The sequence below is a fragment of the Gadus macrocephalus genome, chromosome 5 (assembly GCF_031168955.1).
Source record: "Gadus macrocephalus chromosome 5, ASM3116895v1".
NCBI classification, from domain to species: Eukaryota; Metazoa; Chordata; class Actinopteri; order Gadiformes; family Gadidae; genus Gadus; species Gadus macrocephalus.
The window spans coordinates 5,375,521-5,393,700 of NC_082386.1; the positions used below are offsets into that span (position 1 = coordinate 5,375,521).

At 44.1% G+C, this 18,180-nt stretch overlaps 1 protein-coding gene across 4 annotated transcripts in view; it reads left to right on the forward strand.

Annotated features, from left to right (window-relative positions):
- The first annotated feature begins 653 nt into the window (after positions 1 to 653).
- Positions 654 to 18,180, forward strand: part of syne3 (spectrin repeat containing, nuclear envelope family member 3) — a 43,862-nt gene continuing 26,335 nt past the window's right edge. For 3 of the 4 annotated variants that reach the window (XM_060051842.1, XM_060051841.1, XM_060051845.1), the window contains exons 1-7: positions 654 to 793; positions 2,786 to 2,938; positions 3,940 to 4,112; positions 4,949 to 5,258; positions 8,656 to 8,811; positions 9,041 to 9,400; positions 14,010 to 14,146. In XM_060051842.1, coding sequence (XP_059907825.1) covers positions 2,795 to 2,938; positions 3,940 to 4,112; positions 4,949 to 5,258; positions 8,656 to 8,811; positions 9,041 to 9,400; positions 14,010 to 14,146 — 1,280 coding nt within the window. In that variant the 5' untranslated portion in view covers positions 654 to 793; positions 2,786 to 2,794. The remainder of the gene's footprint in view (positions 794 to 2,785; positions 2,939 to 3,939; positions 4,113 to 4,948; positions 5,259 to 8,655; positions 8,812 to 9,040; positions 9,401 to 14,009; positions 14,147 to 18,180) is intronic. The other variant, XM_060051843.1, reaches the window with a different exon arrangement.

The window sequence follows — 18,180 nt, forward strand, 5'->3', positions numbered from 1 at the left end:
CGAGGACTACAAACTGGTTCCGCAAAATCTCTCCCCGTCCGAACTGAAACAGGCGGGCGGTGCAGCAGCGAGCGCAATGCACTGTGGTAGTTGGAGGATTTCTTACTTTTGAGCCAGAGACATTTTCTGCCTTTTCTCAGGCTAGAATTAACCGATTTCAATTTGTTTTTGCACATGCATTGCACATTATTTACTTCATATAACCTTCATATCTCCACAGGTGAAGTATCGCTTTAAGGCGTAGCCGTCTCGGCTTCAACTTATGGGCTTATACATTGTTGAAATGCAGGGGAAAAACCTCCATATATGGTTTTCCTTATTTCTTGCTCAAGGGCCAAAGAGAGCAGTTATGAGTCTTTTCAGAGATTGAATCTTTACATCCGTTGAAAATATTTGTTGAAGAGACTGTTGAAGTCGCTCAGTGACATTCCAGGATTTTCCAGAAAGAGTCAGCAAGGATATACGAACAGTTCATATAAGATCCCATTCCCTGCTATGGCTAACAGCTTGTTTAGCATAGCCAGTTGGTAAATTCACAAACATTGATACCTTTTTTTTTTAAGCCCATAAGGCCAAGCATAGAACAGCCGTTCGCTTTGGCGCCCTCTCCGTTTGAATGATCAACGTCGCCCAGTGCCCGCCCCTAATACGGAGCGGCTCCGCGGATTGGTTGTGAGCTCCTGGTTCAGACCCGGGCCTGTGTGCTTTCACTTCCTGCGTTATAGCGCTAACTTTGCCGTACGTAGTCGGGACACCGATTCACATTTACCTTCTAATTTATGACAACATACCGGTGAGTATACTATACACATATAGTACTATATACCCATAGTCTATAATGTGAAGAAGTGTGTGTCGTCCAGATAGTAGTGATTTGTGGACGAACTTCATGTCGCTCCGTTTGTTTACCTTCTTTCTTATTCGCATATAGATACAATCGTTGTTTAATCGTCGCATCACTTGGCGAAATTAATGTATTTTTTGTTTGACTTCCACCTTGCCGGAGATTCGTATCAGAATGCGTCCTGGCTTCGTGTTGTTAATTCTAAAAATAGAATAGACTCAAAGCTCCTTATCGTTTGCATTAAGTCGTTTTGTACAATTGTGCTCAATGCAAATGAGCGAGGGGGCCCAACACATGGCTCAGACACGTCAATGTGTGGATGTTGTGTATGCAACACTAAAAGAGAACGGTGTCATATGTCACAAGCGAGATTTCTACTCGGTCTGTCAATCAAAGGGGCTGAGACGAAGTGGGCGGGGCGCACTTCGAAAGGGCCAGGGCGCACTTCACTTTCATTTGCGAGATGGATTGCAATAGTTAGAAGATGTCCCCGAAAACCACAACAAAGTGTGTATCCATTGTATGCCATGATAAGACGTGCATGCTTGATCACATATTTCAGAATGTTTTGTTGTTGGAGCACTTCTAATTGGAGTTTCTGGGCAGCCTCATTGGAGGCTGCGGAATGTCGTGGTAGGGGGAAATGAGTCACTCAGGAAATTGTACTGGTTGGTTCATAGTTTCCCTTGACCGTGAAATGATGTCCGCTGTCTGTTGTGCCAGCACTCATTGCAGCCGCTGACACTACTTAAGGCGCTCTTCTTCAAAGATGAGATGTCTGATTGAGACCTTACATTTGCAAGACCTTCATTTGGTTATGTTGAAATGCGGGGGGATCCATATCCATATCTGGTTTTCCTTATTTCTTGCTCAAGGCCAAAAGAGATGGCAGTTATGAGTTATATTTTAATCTTTGCATCTGTTGGAAAGATTTATTGAAAAGACTTGTGCTCAGTGACATTTCAGGATTTTCAAGAATGAGCCAACAAGGATATACAAGCAGTTCATAACAGATCCCAGCTTGATGAGCCTGTCAATTCACAAACATGGTATCGTCTTTATTCAATAGGCTAAGTGAACTGTACGAGCCTTGAAAAAAACCCTTCTGGGAATTTCTTCTCAAAATAAACTTGAGTCAAAGTCCATTGCTCAATAATTCAAAAGTGACTTTACCCTTTCAAACAACCAAGCAAATGTTTTTCGCTTTTCAGAAGAACCATACATTCTTTTGCAGCACTTTGAACTTTTCGCCATCAGAAAACCAAAGATTCAATGATGGCGTTGCAGTGGGAGAATTAGTTTCTTCTTTAAAAAAGATAATGCATTATAACCCCCCAAACGCCACTAAATCTTTCAGAACTGTATGAGTGATTCAATAGCGGCATTGAATGAGTGTGGCATTCATTCTTTAGTTAACCATGGTGTGTGTGAATCTTAATCCAAGATTTAGCTGCTATGAAGCACCATAAAATAGTAGGCTTCTTTCCACTATGGGACGCATGGTGACGCATAATTTATATTCTTGATTTCACCTAGACAAAGCTGTATTTTCCCTAAATGCCACTTTTCCATTAGTGCCAGTTCGCTGGCTTTCAATACAAATGGATATCTAGGCTTGATACGAATGTGAACCCCAGATACTCTGGTCCTGCCAACCAGATGTAGTGATCGGCACAGTTAACTGATTAACTTATACCCGCTGGAAATTTGTGTCATCAGAAAATATAGAATTTGAATGGAAATGCCTGCCCCAACTTTGAGTGTGGTTTCCCTACATCTTGTGCGTGAGGACAATCCATTATACTCCTGAATAGGTTCCTATCCTCCTGTTAATGTCTGGAACAGAGTGGTTGCCCCCTTGTTGAAACAACAATCCAAGGTACCTTTTACCGCGCGGGCACCACTGTGCTCTCTCCGACCTTTTGTTGCCTGTTTTGTCAGGCAGGTCACATGACCCAAAAAGAACAGCACGAGTTCCGGGAGAGCCTGGAGGCCGCCCTGACCTGGATGAGGTCCGCCCAGGAGCGCCTCCGGGTCAACGACAACACCCAGGGTCCCCGGGAGGCCTTGGAGGCAAGGCTTAGGGAGACGGAGGTGAACGCGCACACACACACACACACACACACACACACACACACACACACACACACACACACACACACACACACACACACACACACACACACACACACACACACACACACACACACACACACACACACATATTATACAATGATTCTTGAGAATATATTGAATTCCACAGTATTGCTGGTTTCCTGTTTTAATTGTATTAATGAACACATTTTGTCAAAAGAATGTCAAAATATTACCTTTTTAGGAAACCCTAATTTTACTTGTGGCTGTTGGCACAGTTCTTTCAGGAAATTATTTCTGGGGCTCTCCCTCTCCGCCTTTAAACTGTAGTTCAGCTCAGAGTCGGTTATAGCATAATCTCAATTTAGTGTTGCTGTGAATACTTTTATTGGGCACTTTTTTTGGGGTTCATTTTGGCATTGATTTTTGTACTCTGAGCAGCTTCAGTACAGACTACACCTAATAGCAATGAATTATAGATGGTCTCTGCTGCATAGGGAGGGACGCCATGTCGTGCCTCTTCTGAGGGTCTTTCAATTGAAGGAGTTGAGGCTCAATATCATCACTGCAAGATTCAGCAATGGATTTCTGTTTGGAAGAAATTGCAATTTCTTCTCTTCTCCCCGGCCAGTGTTTACTTAAAACGTTTTTCAAAATGTATCTTGAACATTGAGTGCTAATTTCGGTTCATATTTGCAGCGCCACCAAATAGACGATATAATTAAAATACTTCAAGGCCAAAGCTCATGGAGTGGGAACGTAGCTGACCGTTTTTTTTGTATAGAAAAATAGCGGAAATTCTAAAACATGTTGTGTCCCGACACGGCCCTAAGCTGTGGGCTTTAGTTGGTAAATGTGGCTAATTATGCTGCTTAACTAGTGAATGTTTTTGATTGCCCAGTGGGACGCTGTAGTTGTGGCACTGTGAGTATTCTGAATACTCCGTTGCACAATACATGTATTGTATTGTCCCTTAACGCCTCCGCGATCACTTCATCCAGAAAATCCACAGCTGCGAGCACGAGGGCCGTGTTTTGGTGGACAGGGCGCTGGTGGCGGCCGAGAACCTCCTGCAGACGGGCGACGAGGACCAGAGGGGCGACACCAATGCTAAACTCAGGGACCTCAAGGCCCAGTGGGAGGAGACGTGCACCTACAGCGTCCACTGTCACAGGTGTGCTTATGTTACGCTCGTGGAGATGGGAATATACCACTGCGCTGATATGCAAACGATGTGTGAAAGCTAAGTGAATCAGTTCTGTGAAAAGCACAGGCCATGTGTTGATCAAGGTCTCAACATTAAATAACAATGTAAATGTTATAAAAAATAATAGAGAAAATGGTATCAGTCTATTCTATACCAAATATATACTATTATGTTTGATCTACTAACTGTTAAATATGCAACGCATTTTAGTAAAAGTATATCATTTGCATGTGGTTTGCAAGCTTGAGGTTTGTTTTTGGTTATCAGCAGGGGCGCACAGATAAACATGTTCCCAGCCTTTTGTGGATTTGGTTCCCACTGTGTATGTCTGTTGACTTCTTGCTTTCAGATGACTGTAATTAAGTTCAAGAAGCTCGAGCTATAGTCGTAATGTGCAAGACTGAGTGCTTCCCACTCAGTGCATAGAATAGAGGTGTGAGACTTTGAGAATTAAAGAAGAAAATACATCTGGCACTGTTGCCATGGTTAGGCATCTCCCGGTTGGGTTGCTCCAGAAAAGAATGCTTTTGTCTTAACACCTAGATTGCTTTGGCACGTATGTTCCGACCCTGATGCGGTTCCTTACCTAGCTCTGTTCTTTTTGGCAAGTGTGTTTGCAGCCTTCAGACTCGGCTGCGAGCACAAAATATGTTAATATATTTATCTAGTGTTAGGCTTTGTGGTTTTAATGTTTCAATACATTTTTGTACATTTTCTTTCATCCTTATCCATGTTATTTCTTCACCCACGTCCGCCTCACGCCGACCCCATTCGCAACGCGCCAACGCCCCCCCGCCGTGCAGCCGCGTCGAGTGGGTGTGGCTCCACTGGCGCGAGTACCTGAAGGCCCATGAGGGCTTCGAGGCGGGGCTGGCCCGGCTGGGCGCGCGGCTGGTGGCCCAGGTGGAGCTGCAGCTGGACGCCCGGGAGAAGCAGTGGCAGGCGGACCACCTGCAGGTGGAGCTGAGCAACGTGTGCGGCCAGGCGCCGCTGCTGGAGCGGCTGCTGGACGAGGCGGAGGCGCTGCACGGAAGCACCCAGGACCCCAGCGTGGACCCCGCCGCGCGGGAGGCGCTGCGGCAGGCCTACAGCGACGTCCGCGACGCCACCCGGGTGAGGCGGGCTGTGTGTGTGTGTGTGTGTGTGTGTGTGTGTGTGTGTGTGTGTGTGTGTGTGTGTGTGTGTGTGTGTGTGTGTGTGTGTGTGTGTGTGTGTGTGTGTGTGTGTGTGTGTGTGTGTGTGTGTGTGTGTGTGTGTGTGTGTGTGTGCATGTGATGCAAGTCTAGAAGTGGACCCCCTGTTTCAGTTCGACCTTCAACACTAAGAAGAAGAAGAACTCTAAGAATAATAGTAATAAAAATAACTCTAAAAATAACTCTAAGAAGAACACTAAGAATTCTCAGAAGGAGGGGGGTTGTTATCCCCATGGTTACGACTCACGCCTACGTGGGTTGCAGGCGTGGGTCGATACATATTTTATTAAGCTAGTGCCGTCTTTGTGTATGGGGTGTCATAGTGAGTGAGGTTGTATTTAAAATTTTCCATGGCAATAAAGCTGTTTGAAATTAAGTTAGGGAGGGGGAGGGGGAGGGGGAGAGTGAGAGTGAGAGGAGATTTTGTGTGTGAGTGCCGGCTGCATTGCTTCGAGGTTTGTATGTTGGCCCCTGACCTTATGCAGAAATGATTTGGAAACGTTCAACACTTAAACTAGTCAATAACTACATTGTGAATTGCTTTCATGCAGGAGCCCCGAGCTACACTGGAAGGAGTGGGCTTTGGGCGGCGTTGGGCTTTGTTTTGTTCTTGTTCCGCCAGAAGCAGTTTGGCTTCACTCATTATTGTGTACCTTTTCTGACTTTTGTGAATCTTAAAACACAAACTTGGCCTATCTTCAAAACCAACTGGTTGGCTAACCTCAAATCCAACTTGTCCTTGAACCGCCTCTCTGACGTCTTTGTGGACACGGGACGCTGGGCCTCTTTTGTGGAGGAGCGGTGGAAGGAAGGTCAGAGAGCGGGTAGAAAGAGGAGGTGCACGAACAATGTCTCAAAAAAGTGCTAGCGTAACTTTAAGTGATCGATAAACGACTACCGTTTTGTAATGTGAAGTGCCGTGTTCTAACTTGGCCGCACTGAAGCCTCTGGTCTTGATAGAGAATGGATCTTATTGCTCTGCACTAGCAAGCTGCTGAGGAGGTAAGGTCAAGTGTCTGCCTTCATCCTGGCTAGATGAATCCTAGGAGTGCTTCAAAGCACCTCCTCGACAATACGCTTTTTCCTACCCAGATTTATTTATGGAGACATGAATAGTTATCAATCCATTTTATTGTATTGTTACTGAAGCATTGTCTTGGCTCATTTTGTATAATGGAGCCGTAAGAAAGTGATACTATAATTTAAAAAAATATGTAAATGATGGTCAACAATTCCTTCATTGTTTGCTTACATTTTGGCATTCGATTTAGATTTGGAGTTGGAACAAAATGGCACAATAGCATTTTGGATTCAAGTTGTGTAAGGCTTGATGCTACTACGCATGGTGTGTGAAGTGTATAAGCATCATTTGTTAGTTCACCTTTTCTCTTGTACCGTTGAGCACAACATCCTCAGCCACCCTGTTGTGAGCTCACATTGGGGGGGGGAAGGGGATGCAGACAAATTAAAACCAGACCAATAATTATCAGATCCATACAGTGCACCTCAGGAGATCCGAGTTGATGTGTTTATTAAATGAGCGACAATGTCATCAACAAGTCTGGTTGCATTCTATTTTTAATGAGGGGCAAACTTTTTTTATGAGAGCTTTGTTTAAACTGGGCAACAAGATACAAGGTTGCAATGACACACAATGCATTACTGAACTCTAAATAAGTAAAATGACCGCAAGCAATGGATGACATACCCACACGGGAAGTGCGCTATTACTCTGTATGTGGGGCCCTGTTTGAGCGTGTGTCATTATTAAGGGGCTGACATGTAGACCAGTGGGTTTAATAACTGCCGTCTACATTTTTGCTGAAATCGTATCGCAGTCCAAAGGCACAACTTTATTTTTGTGTTTTCTCCCAACAAAACATTGTGCAGAATATTGACAGAACACATTTATTTTGCAGCATAATGTATTAATGTTTGGTAGTCAATCTCCCCCATATCATGTGTAAGCCAACACAGATGTAGTGCCTTTTTCATGGCATTTGCCCTTATCAACTGCCAGTCACAATTACCATGTGTGACGCATTCACGTGGCACTTGAAAATGTCAGACATTTTCGGACTAGCTCCCTTGAATCTCTCGCCATGGTCTGTATCCAGTGGGTAAACTCACTTCATTAGGGGTTCTCATTTATTCATTATATCTGGGCTGGTTGTGAATCAAGCCTGTGCGAATGGTTTTTTATCACAGTAGTGTTGGCAGTGTTGGTAAGCAGCAAGCTAGTTGTCTTCTTTTATTGTGCGGACTGCAATTGCATGGTGGTGTATTGTAAACCCTTTTTGAGTTAGTTGGGTTAGTTAGTTTCTTCTTTTTGCTCATTAATTTTGCTCTAATGTAGTGCATTGAATCCCTTCCACCATTTATGTAAATGAAATATTTTTAAAACCATTTGTAAATTATTCAACATGGATGACCATACCCTTTCAAAAGGAATGCTATTAGGCTGGCTTTAAATTTTCCTAGAGGATTTCTTTGGAACATTTCTAATTGCGGTGCAGGACTGTGTAATACTTATCCTTCATTAAACGAGATTTGCATTTCACAAAGTGCACACAGGTCCCCAGTGAGAGTGACAAACTTCGTACAGGAATCTGGTCCCTAGTCATGCTTGACGACTGTTTTAATGAAGGATTTGAAGCTCAGAAAATCGCTTTAAATAATAATCATTCCAGTACGTTCCTCACCGAAACAGCTACAGTGGTTAACTCTTCTGGCAGACTCGTCCATTTTTGTGGATGGAAGAGCATCCCGAGCCACGAAGCCTAAGCCATAGAGCGTTTCACCACCAGAGACAATGGTGCTCCAGGTCTCTGTGGTTGTAATCCCTGAACTAGAGGACACCACATGTGCTGATTGTCTAAGGCAGTTGGCCCCGGACCATTACACAAATTGTTGGTCTCTGGACAAGCACTCCTCCAAATCAGGGAAAACCTCAGCAGCGACAACACTGCCTCTTGTGATTATCTGCATTGTTATTGTTTGCACGTAAAGGAATATAAGATGGAAGGATTGGGAGCAAACCAACTCCATCACCAACCAAACCCCAAAAGTCTCCATTATTTCGTCCAAGGAAACGGCAACATTCTTTTATTCCTATTCCTTTAAAATAAGTAATGGATTTTGGAAGATATAGTGCACATAAATCTAGAGTGTCTAAATATCCTGCTCTTTTCCATAATGCACTGAATCATATATATATTTTTTTGCAACGGCAAAAGACTCATCCATAAACTAATGATGCAAACCAAACAAATGAAATTGTAATAATGCAGCATAGTAACGTACGTGCTGTTGTTCAGGAGCGGCTGGACCTGCTGCAGAAGATGTCTGAGGAGCATCAGATGTACCAGGGCTGCGTTGACAAGTTCCAGAGCATGCTGCTGGCCAAGGCCGAGGAGCTCGCAGAGCTTCGGGAGCGGGACGACTCGGCCCAAGATAGGTTCCAAGCCTTACAGGTGAGCCACAATAACCATTGCAAGAATGGGCAAATATCTAGCATTTAGCAACAGCTTTCAGTATATACGCCCCACCGAGGCAAGAATGATATTCATCACGACGCGTGAGTATCTGCTAGGTCTCATTAGTAGCCGTTACAGAGCGGCCCTTGTTAAGATGCCATCACCGGTAACCCTTTTCATGGTAATGCCCCTAAAACATTCCCCCCGTGCGTCCTCCACCCCCCAGGTGCTGCACAGCAGCGTGGCCCGGGAGGAAGTGAACCTGCAGCACCTGGAGGGTGTGGCGGAGGCGGTGCAGGGCCACACCTCCCCGGCGGGCGCCCAGCAGGTGGCCCGCGAGGCCCTGGGCCTGCGGCAGGACTGGCTGCGGCTGCTGCGGGACCTGCAGGAGGCGGACGAGGCCCTGCGCGTCGGCGCCGACGCCCACGGCCAGTACCTGGGCCTCCGGCGGCGCCTCGGCCAGGACATCGACCGGCTGCAGCTGCTGCTCCAGGGCCTGGGCCGGGAGCTGGAGGAGGGCCGCGGGGGGCCCGGCGCCGCGACGGGGGACGAGGAGCAGCTGGTGGGCCGCTGGAAGAAATACACGGTAGGTCCGGGTTCACACTCCGGTGGCCAAGGTCCGCTGCCTCGCTGAGGAAGATGCCCTTTACCTCTGGCTCATTATTCATGAGGTGTATCTCATAAGGCCCTATAAAGGTCTGCTTTGGGTAAAAGCGGCTGCTAAATTACTAAATATACTCCCCCGCTGGCGCTGTTTGTATTTAATGCAAGGTCGGATGAAAGACCGGCGCGTTATCTGCCAGTAGGTAACTCTAAACAGGATATTTTCTCCTGCTCGCTTGCCTCTTTAGGATTACAAAATAACCCCTTCCCACAAATGTGAGAGGCATCTTTGTGTCTTCAGCTATCTAATTGCAGCCGTTCTCTAGTGTCGAGGATTGCTTTTATTAAAAGAAAAAAAAAATAATGATCTGCATGTAAAACTGCTGTTTAGGCACTTTGCGGTCTCCCCTGGCGGTAATGCCTCTGAACCAGTCATCAGCTCGTTCTCTTCAGGAGGAACATCCACCAAATCCTCTGCGGGGGGGAAGTGTTATCTTGCTCACCTTCCTCCTCTTCCTCCTAATGGTTTTTCATAGCCAACGATACACTATATATGTATGACTATTGTTTGTTTGGTTTTGATATATATATTTCCCACCGATTTTTTTCCAGTTGGTTTTTGCCTCATTACCTCAACCAAACCTCCCTGTTGTGCACAATGAAGAATTATAAATGTTTGGCTCCTCACTCCTGTGTTGTTATTCAAACAGCCTCCTCCACCCACTATCCCATCCCTCCTCTCCCCTCCAACCTTTTACGGCCCACTGTTTTGAAATCCCCCTGAAGGAGGTTAGAAAACTAAACCCACTTGACTCATGGCTATAACATTCTCATTCCTTTGTGACTTACTACGTGCTTAAATGCAATGTCTACGACGCATAGCTGTAGAGCCAGATTTGTGGTTACTCTGAATGTGGCTTTGGCAAAAGGTGGTGTGTGTGTGTGTGTGTGTGTGTGTGTGTGTGTGTGTGTGTGTGTGTGTGTGTGTGCGTGCGCGTGTGTGTGTTGAGGAGGGTTGGGAGCCAGAGGATTCCGGTGTCACCACGTTTCCTTACCCTCGACACACCCTATAAAGTGGCTGTCAGATATGCAGGTCTTTGCACTACAGTCAGGGCCAATAGTGTGAGGTTCAAAAATGCCAGGTTTGACTTTCTGTAACACAGCAGCAGAGGCGGTAGACTCCGCCATGCCCAAGATATGCTGCTGCCTGGCATCAGCCACACGTTTTGCACCAACAATCACATTTTAAAGTTGTACAGAGTTGTGTTGTATCCACATGACATCACAGAAACAATAACAAAGAAACAATCTTTTAATTGGTGTTTTACATTAATACAAGTAGTAGTTACTGAAATTCTTCCAATGTGTTTTTATTCCGATAACTGGACATACAAAGCATAGGGGAATGTAAACATTGTTTAGACAAATACAAACAGTTTGTATACAAATAAAATTAAGTAAATACATACACATACATAATGCATATATATAAATACACAACACTAAAAAAACACACAACAACAAACTTGTGTGTTCTTCTTCCTGGAGCAAAATAATTACTGTTAAGGCTAGAGAATAATATCGGGTTGTCATAAGAGCAAGTTAAAAGGAAAAATAATACTAACAGCCATAGCAAGCAACCCTGCTTAGTTTTGTCGGATCCGTTCCCCACCGCCACAAGGGGTTCCTGGTCCGACTATGGCAGCTCCCCCCTCCCTCACAGCCTCAGCAGCAGCAGCAGTGGGGGGCTGCTGAGGGGTGTAATTACATAGTGTGAAAGGCTCTGTCTCCCACGGACACTCTCACACCCAGCGGACCTCAACCTCGCGCCGGGCCACTTCTCCATCCCCGCCCTCCTCAACACCTCCCTCCCTGAGAGAGAGAGAGAGAGAGAGAGAGAGAGAGAGAGAGAGAGAGAGAGAGAGAGAGAGAGAGAGAGAGAGAGAGAGAGAGAGAGAGAGAGAGAGAGAGAGAGAGAGAGAGAGAGAGAGAGAGAGGCAGGCAGAGAGAGGCAGAGAGAGAGAGAGGCAGGCAGAGAGAGGCAGAGAGAGGCAGAGAGAGAGAGAGAGAGAGAGAGAGAGAGAGCAGAGAGAGAGAGAGAGAGGCGGAGAGAGAGAGAGAGAGAGAGAGGCGGAGAGAGAGAGAGATCTCCACTCACTAAGAGAAACACTGAGACATGAGATGTCATGTGTGGAAAGGTGAAGCAACATAGATATAGAGAGGGAAGGATAAAGCAAGGGAGAGAGACATCTCCACTCTGACTATAAGAGACACTGCAACCTACGATGTCAGGTGTGGAAATGAGAAACAAAAACAACTTTCCCGAGGACAGAATCAACCGTCATGAAAATGTCCAAAGACGGGGCGTGTTTCTTTAGAGCAGTGATGGGTTTTATTTCAGTATGTCATTGTTCAGAATGCAATTCATTCTTTTCTTTGTTTTATACATTTTTAAATATACAATCAACATGACATTTGCTTGAAAAGACAAAACTCTTGTCTTAGACAAGAAAAAAACAAAAAACTATGAATTAGAACATAACATGACAATACAAAAGAGCTGTGTGTTTTTTGGTTACCATATGCAAGTCACCAAGTAAGATTAAATTAAATGAAACATTACAGGCAAATCGTAGTTGTTTGTAATTTTACATGGAACGTGAGATCATGCAGCCATGATCAAATTAAGGAGAAAGTGCTTTTCCAGTTACAGTGTTCCTACACTGCAGCAAAAGCTATTGCCTTTTGTTTATAATTAGAAAAGAACAACTCAGAATGTACCTCCCCCAATATTTCTGTGAGGGAGTTAAATTGCAACCCACATAAGTGAGAGAGACCTTCAAAGACTTGGATCCAGCAGCTATTCGAGGTTGGACCAAAACAAACCATGTGGTTAAGGGGAGCTACCACAGCACCTTGGATTTTCAGGCCTGACTGCTGGATCTGTTTTTTCAGTTACTTCTGTTTGGAATAGTGTAAAGCTGTGCAGAACCTTGAATTGAATCCGGCCATGTCTTATAGATATTGAAGAAGAATGTACACGAGAGATACTGAATGTGGTTCATTATTTTTATTTCTTTGAGTCGAGCTACGTGTCTGCAGCTATGCCTTGATAAGACCCCCCCCCCCCCCCCTTGCCTAAAAAGAAAATACTTTTCCTGGCCCTGCATATTAACAAGCATGAATGAATAATTCATAGCAGTCCATTTTAACTGCTTCGAAGAGGTCAGCGGTAGCCGTCTAATGACCTACCTACTGTTAGGAGCAGGAAATTAAACATCTTCCAAACTCATTTTGAGTATTGGCAAAATGACCGCACGCACACCCTAGTGTGTGCGTGTGTGGGGGGGGGGGGGGTGTGGGGCTCCAGTTAAATATCCTTTATTTAACATGATTCTGAAAGTAATCCTTAATGGAAGTAAATCTCTGTGACTTATCCTCTGCTATTTGGGAAAAGTACATCCCCGTCTCCAACAATGCCTGTCTTTTTGTCTCGAAAGAAACCCAGTCTCACAAAAGGATACATCAAACAATGACTTTTTTGTGACAACCAAAAGACTAATTGTAAAGGTATGGGTTTATAAAACGCTATACACATGCACAATTGAAATGGAGATTCATTGTGAATAAATGTAATCCAGGAATCCTTTTCCTGACGGGTGGTTGATGCTGCATGATAATAGCTGAGCCGTCTCTACCGGATGCATCTGCTCTTTGCAAACTTAATTTGCAGCAGTTCCTCTACAAATCACATTTGTGTGAGTTTTCTGTTCGTAAACCATCTTTCAAAATTTTCGGGTAAAGCCGGCTATCCATCGAAGCCGCTTGCGCTAACTTGCTAAAAATAATAATATTGTGGTGTTTATGGTCAGAAACGAATGAGTGATTTCTTCATCGCTGCTTGATGGGACCAATTCCATTACAACTAGCACCACAGAATCACTATTATTGTAGAATTCATGGCTTTAAGACTGGGCACTAAGGGAAGGGGTTATTTGTTAAATATTTTATTTTCATTTGATTTATATGTATATAAATGGAATCAAATGAATGGAATCAAATGAATAACCTTAAATCCTTCCTGCCATATGGTGTATAGAACATATGGCAGAAAGGTTTTATGGTTATTCATTTGATATAGTTTTTTTCTAGCCTTCACAGTATAGCCTAATTTTTCTAATATTGATGTGTATTCAACAAATGAATCTATATACTTGTGCTGGTCCAATGCTCATAGCCTCATCCACCTCAGCTGTGTCAAATTCTCTTATTGCGAAATGTTGTTTTGTCTTAAAACTAGTAGCAAAAATAAATAGTAAAAACTTACACTCATCATCCTCATTTGACAAGTTGGGAGCTTTTTAAATGTGTGCATAGGGCTGTTACAAGATACACAAGATGAGTGTTTACCATCCATTTCTGCCTCCTTCAACAGACACCGAACAATTGGTGTCTCCGTCAGTAAAGGCTGGCAGCATGATTTCATAAATATGCATTAACACCAAAGTACTACAAGTTATGCAAAACGTCGCTCAGGCCGAAGCACTAATGGCTGTTTTTGTATGTGTTCTTTTGTTTCTGCTGGTTCTCAGGGAGTGAGGAACACCTTGACGTCTGAGGAGCCTCAGGTGGAGCACCTCAAGGCACAGCTCAAGGACCTGTTCCGCTTCTCCGAGGACTCGAGCCACCTGTCGGACGACGTCCTGGCCGTGGTGAAGGAGCATCAGAGGTAGGGACGCGTCTCTTCCGGGACGTTGCTGCGCGGATCCCGTCCTGGTGGTTCTGTTTTATATCCATAACAAATACATTGCAAATTTGTGCTAAGGTTGTTTGGTTGTCTCGACAGCCGCGTAAAAAAAATAGGAATAAATAACATGACGTTGCTTGACTTACTTTGACGGTAAACTATTTAAAAACATGATGGCTTTCTCAAGTGTGTTATGATGTTCTTAGAAATCTGAAATCTTCCGAGGAGACGGAGAGCAGCAACTGCAGCCGCTGAGGACACGTCTCTCTGCTCTGAATTCAAATAAGCATCAGTTCAGGGGCCTGCGCTGAGGAAACAATCTGAGGAATAAGTAGGGCTCAGTCACACTTGTTACTGGGAATGAGCTATTTGTAAGCCATAAGTGTATCTTACAATGCACAATATATTTATGGTATTGTACACTATTTCTGTTAGCTGCTTAAAGAAGCAGTACGTAGAATTTTGGGGGAAATGACTTGGCAGAAACAGAATATGATATTCATCTGTATGTTTTAAGTATTGGATAATTCTATGAAATTAGATAAGAGTTTTCGTTGACTTGAAATGAGCCCTTTATATCAACATGATACTGTAGCCTGGAACGGATAAAGAGATTGTGTTTTTAATTCAAGTCAAAATTTGAAAGTCAAAAAGAGTTCAAGGAACTCGTGGCTATGACCAATTTGTGAGACTTCCTTTGGGATCGTCGTTGTGTTGGAAAGTTCTAATGAGCAATGTTGAATATGAAATGCGCCACACACCGTCGCGTTCCACTACAAGTGTCCTCGAAGCTTAACCCTCTGTCGGACGTGTCATCAACATCACTCGCTTGCGAGACTGAGCCCAAGACATCTACACACTCTTTGGTGCTTAAGATCAGCAATTGGGTGGATGTGACACGTTCTTGCATAAGCACAGTTTTAGAATGCTCCTGCGTTACAGATTTTCCCAACGGTGAAACCAAGAATCAGGCTCTGCATTTTCTATCTTTGGTATCTTGCGTTTATGGGTTTAAAGTGCTGAAGACACAACATGTTCGTTCTGTCTATATTGTTTTTCCTGTAGTGTTGTACTTACTCTTTAAACCAGTACTAAAAAGGTTACCCGCATTTCGATACATAAGACGAAACCGCCTTGATAAAATCATCATGTTGCCTGATGCAGTGCTGCATCAAGCAAGCGTCAGAGAAGATGGTTCCATTCCCATGTCGCAATCCTAGGGTTTATTCCTCAGCATTCGTCCAATTTATGCCACCAAAAGCTCAAGAGGCTAGCAAGTGTAATTAAAAGTCAACACTTTTTGACACTGTTCTTACAATAAAATATTAAAAAAAACACAAGATGCTAGAAGTAACTCACTGCTTTTAAAACCAACATCAATACGAAGCAGTCACAAGCAAACAGATCAAAACTTGCATTTTATAATAGATTTTGCTGTGTGCGAAGTCTATTGTGTGAAAACATGAGATGAATGCATGTGCAAGATAAGGTGGCAGGTCAGCCCTGTTTCGCAATACGTCTAAGCAGTGTGCGATACCTGTCAATATTCCCCCAATTTTTGCGCAATATGATCTACATTTTCTCAATATGCTGTAGGCCTATAACATTAATATTTCATGGTTGCAGGCTGATTGCTTGCTGCAACTTGCAGCAAGCAATCAGTCTATAGCCTACATGACAACACACGCACACAACAAAAATTTTTGATAATCCGATATGCTATTGCTTTACCAATTCGTAAAGCAACACTTTAGCCCATGCAGCCTCCTGACTGCACTGACATATGAGGCTGCATTGGCTAATGTTGTTTGGATTCACGTTGTTTTATAACAAGGAGCGGCAATGTTGTGCATTACAATGCAAACACAAAAATAATTGGCACCAATATGGCGCACTTAGAGAAGAGCTATCAACAACAGAATAAATGCCGGTATAGCCTATCGGAGACTGGCACGGAATCAGTGCACTTGCAAATGAAAGCCTGCAGTATGACCGATCGTGTGACATTATTTAACAATCCATCTACAGCAAATACGATCAAACAGATACATCATTGAACAAATACACAAAGCACATTCGTCTAACACGCCAGATGCTGACACAATTTTCACAACAAACCAAACATCACCACGGCAGGTGCGCTCATTCTCTCTCGCGCGCTCTCAATCTCTCGCTCTCTTTCGCACGCACGTAAACAATCATCACTCAAAGTTCTCAAACTCCAAGGCTTGGCTGCTTCACTAAGACCACAACCAACCACAAGGCCTTCATAATGCAGTATGCCGAAGTCGGAAAGGACATGCACGCGCACAGTCGCACACACTCATCTTATGCACAACAATCAGTTCTATCATCACAATTCAGTCACTGAAAAGATTTAAACGATAGCCTCTTACCTCAAGTTAGAATAAACCCAAAGTGTGTGAGTGATACGCTCTGATTTAGCGTTTTTAGTATAACTTGTCAACATTACGGGCCCTATTTTAACGGTCTGAAACGCAAGTGAGAAGCGCCAAGCGCAAGTAGCTTTGTGGGCGGTTCTATAGCGATGTTGCTAGTTTACCGTTGCGAAAAATGACTTGCGCCCGGCTCAAATCTAAAAAGGGTGGGTCTGAAGTAGCCTAATTACCCGTAGGTGTGGTTTGGGCGTAACGTGCAATAAACCAATGAGAGTGCCAGCTCCCATCCCCTTTAAGAGCCTTGAGCGCATTTGAATCTGACAAGTTTATATTTTGACAGCGAGTCTGCAGTCTCCGATGAGACAGATGCACATGAATTTCAAACTTCAAATGGCTCAGTTTATGGCCAATTAATATTGCCTAATTCACACATGGAATAAGGTTTTCTTCCACAACTTCAAATACGGAGTCCTATTTAATGGGGTTCTATTTAATGATATTTACGCAATATATTATCGTTTCTTATCAGTATTGTATGCATTATCGTTATCGACTTGTGTTCCTAATATGCATGTGTCCCCCCGTTAATATACATTGGACTGTATTATGCGTTGCGTGTTTAGTTTGCGTGTGTTAAAACAGATGGACGCAAACACGTGTGTTACACATACACACACGCGCGCCCGCATTCATTCATTCTTTTTAACACTCACTCGCGGTAAAACAATGTTTTCTCACGATCAAGTACTCATCAATCCTTAAAGTTATGGGCGTGTACACGTCTGTGTCAAGAAAATATGTGTTAGCTGTACGGTGTTTGCAGATGCATTGATTTAAAAGTACAACTTATCACCGCTGTATCAGCTGTTCTTTCCCAAATAATTTACCAAGAATGTGTGGCTAGCCTAGGTAGATGAGAGAAGCAAAGTGTATGCGCGAGGTGCACAAGCAACATTATGCATGCGCCCTTAAAATAGCATCTGAACAACGCACGACGCGCAAGACTTTAAACCAGGTATTTCCTGCAAGTGGTTTCTGAAACGTCAAATTAGAGCCAGGGAACGTTTGAGCCAGAACAAGCCTCCTCCTTTTGCCGAGCCGCCCCCTGGGGCGCAAGAGATTCTCTAATTTACCGACGCGTGGCGCAGGAGGGAAAAGAACGCTCTGCGCCAGTTGCAAACTAGCAACGACACATTAATGGCGCGTGATTAATGTGATTATTGTGATTAATGTGATTAAGACAGTGATTAATGGCGCGTTTCCACTGCAGGGTGCGGAACGGATCGGTTCGCAAAGGTGCAGTACGGGTTGCGTTTCCACCGCCAAAAGTGGGCGTGACCCGGACTTAGCCGTACCCGTTTTGGCCTCGTTTTCAGGACTCCTTCGTTGGGGTACTGAAAACGAGACGAGACGCCTGAAAGGGTCCCGGGAAATTCTAGATACACACCCCCTCCGTTGATTGGTCGACAGAATCATCACTTCCGGGCGACGTGGGGATAAAAACAAACAAACAGTAGCCTTGAGGTATTATTCTTTACAATTAACATGTCGCGTAAAACGCTTGCTTGGGCGAACAAGGAGGTGGAGACGTTCGTCTGCATTCTTGGGGAGGAAGAC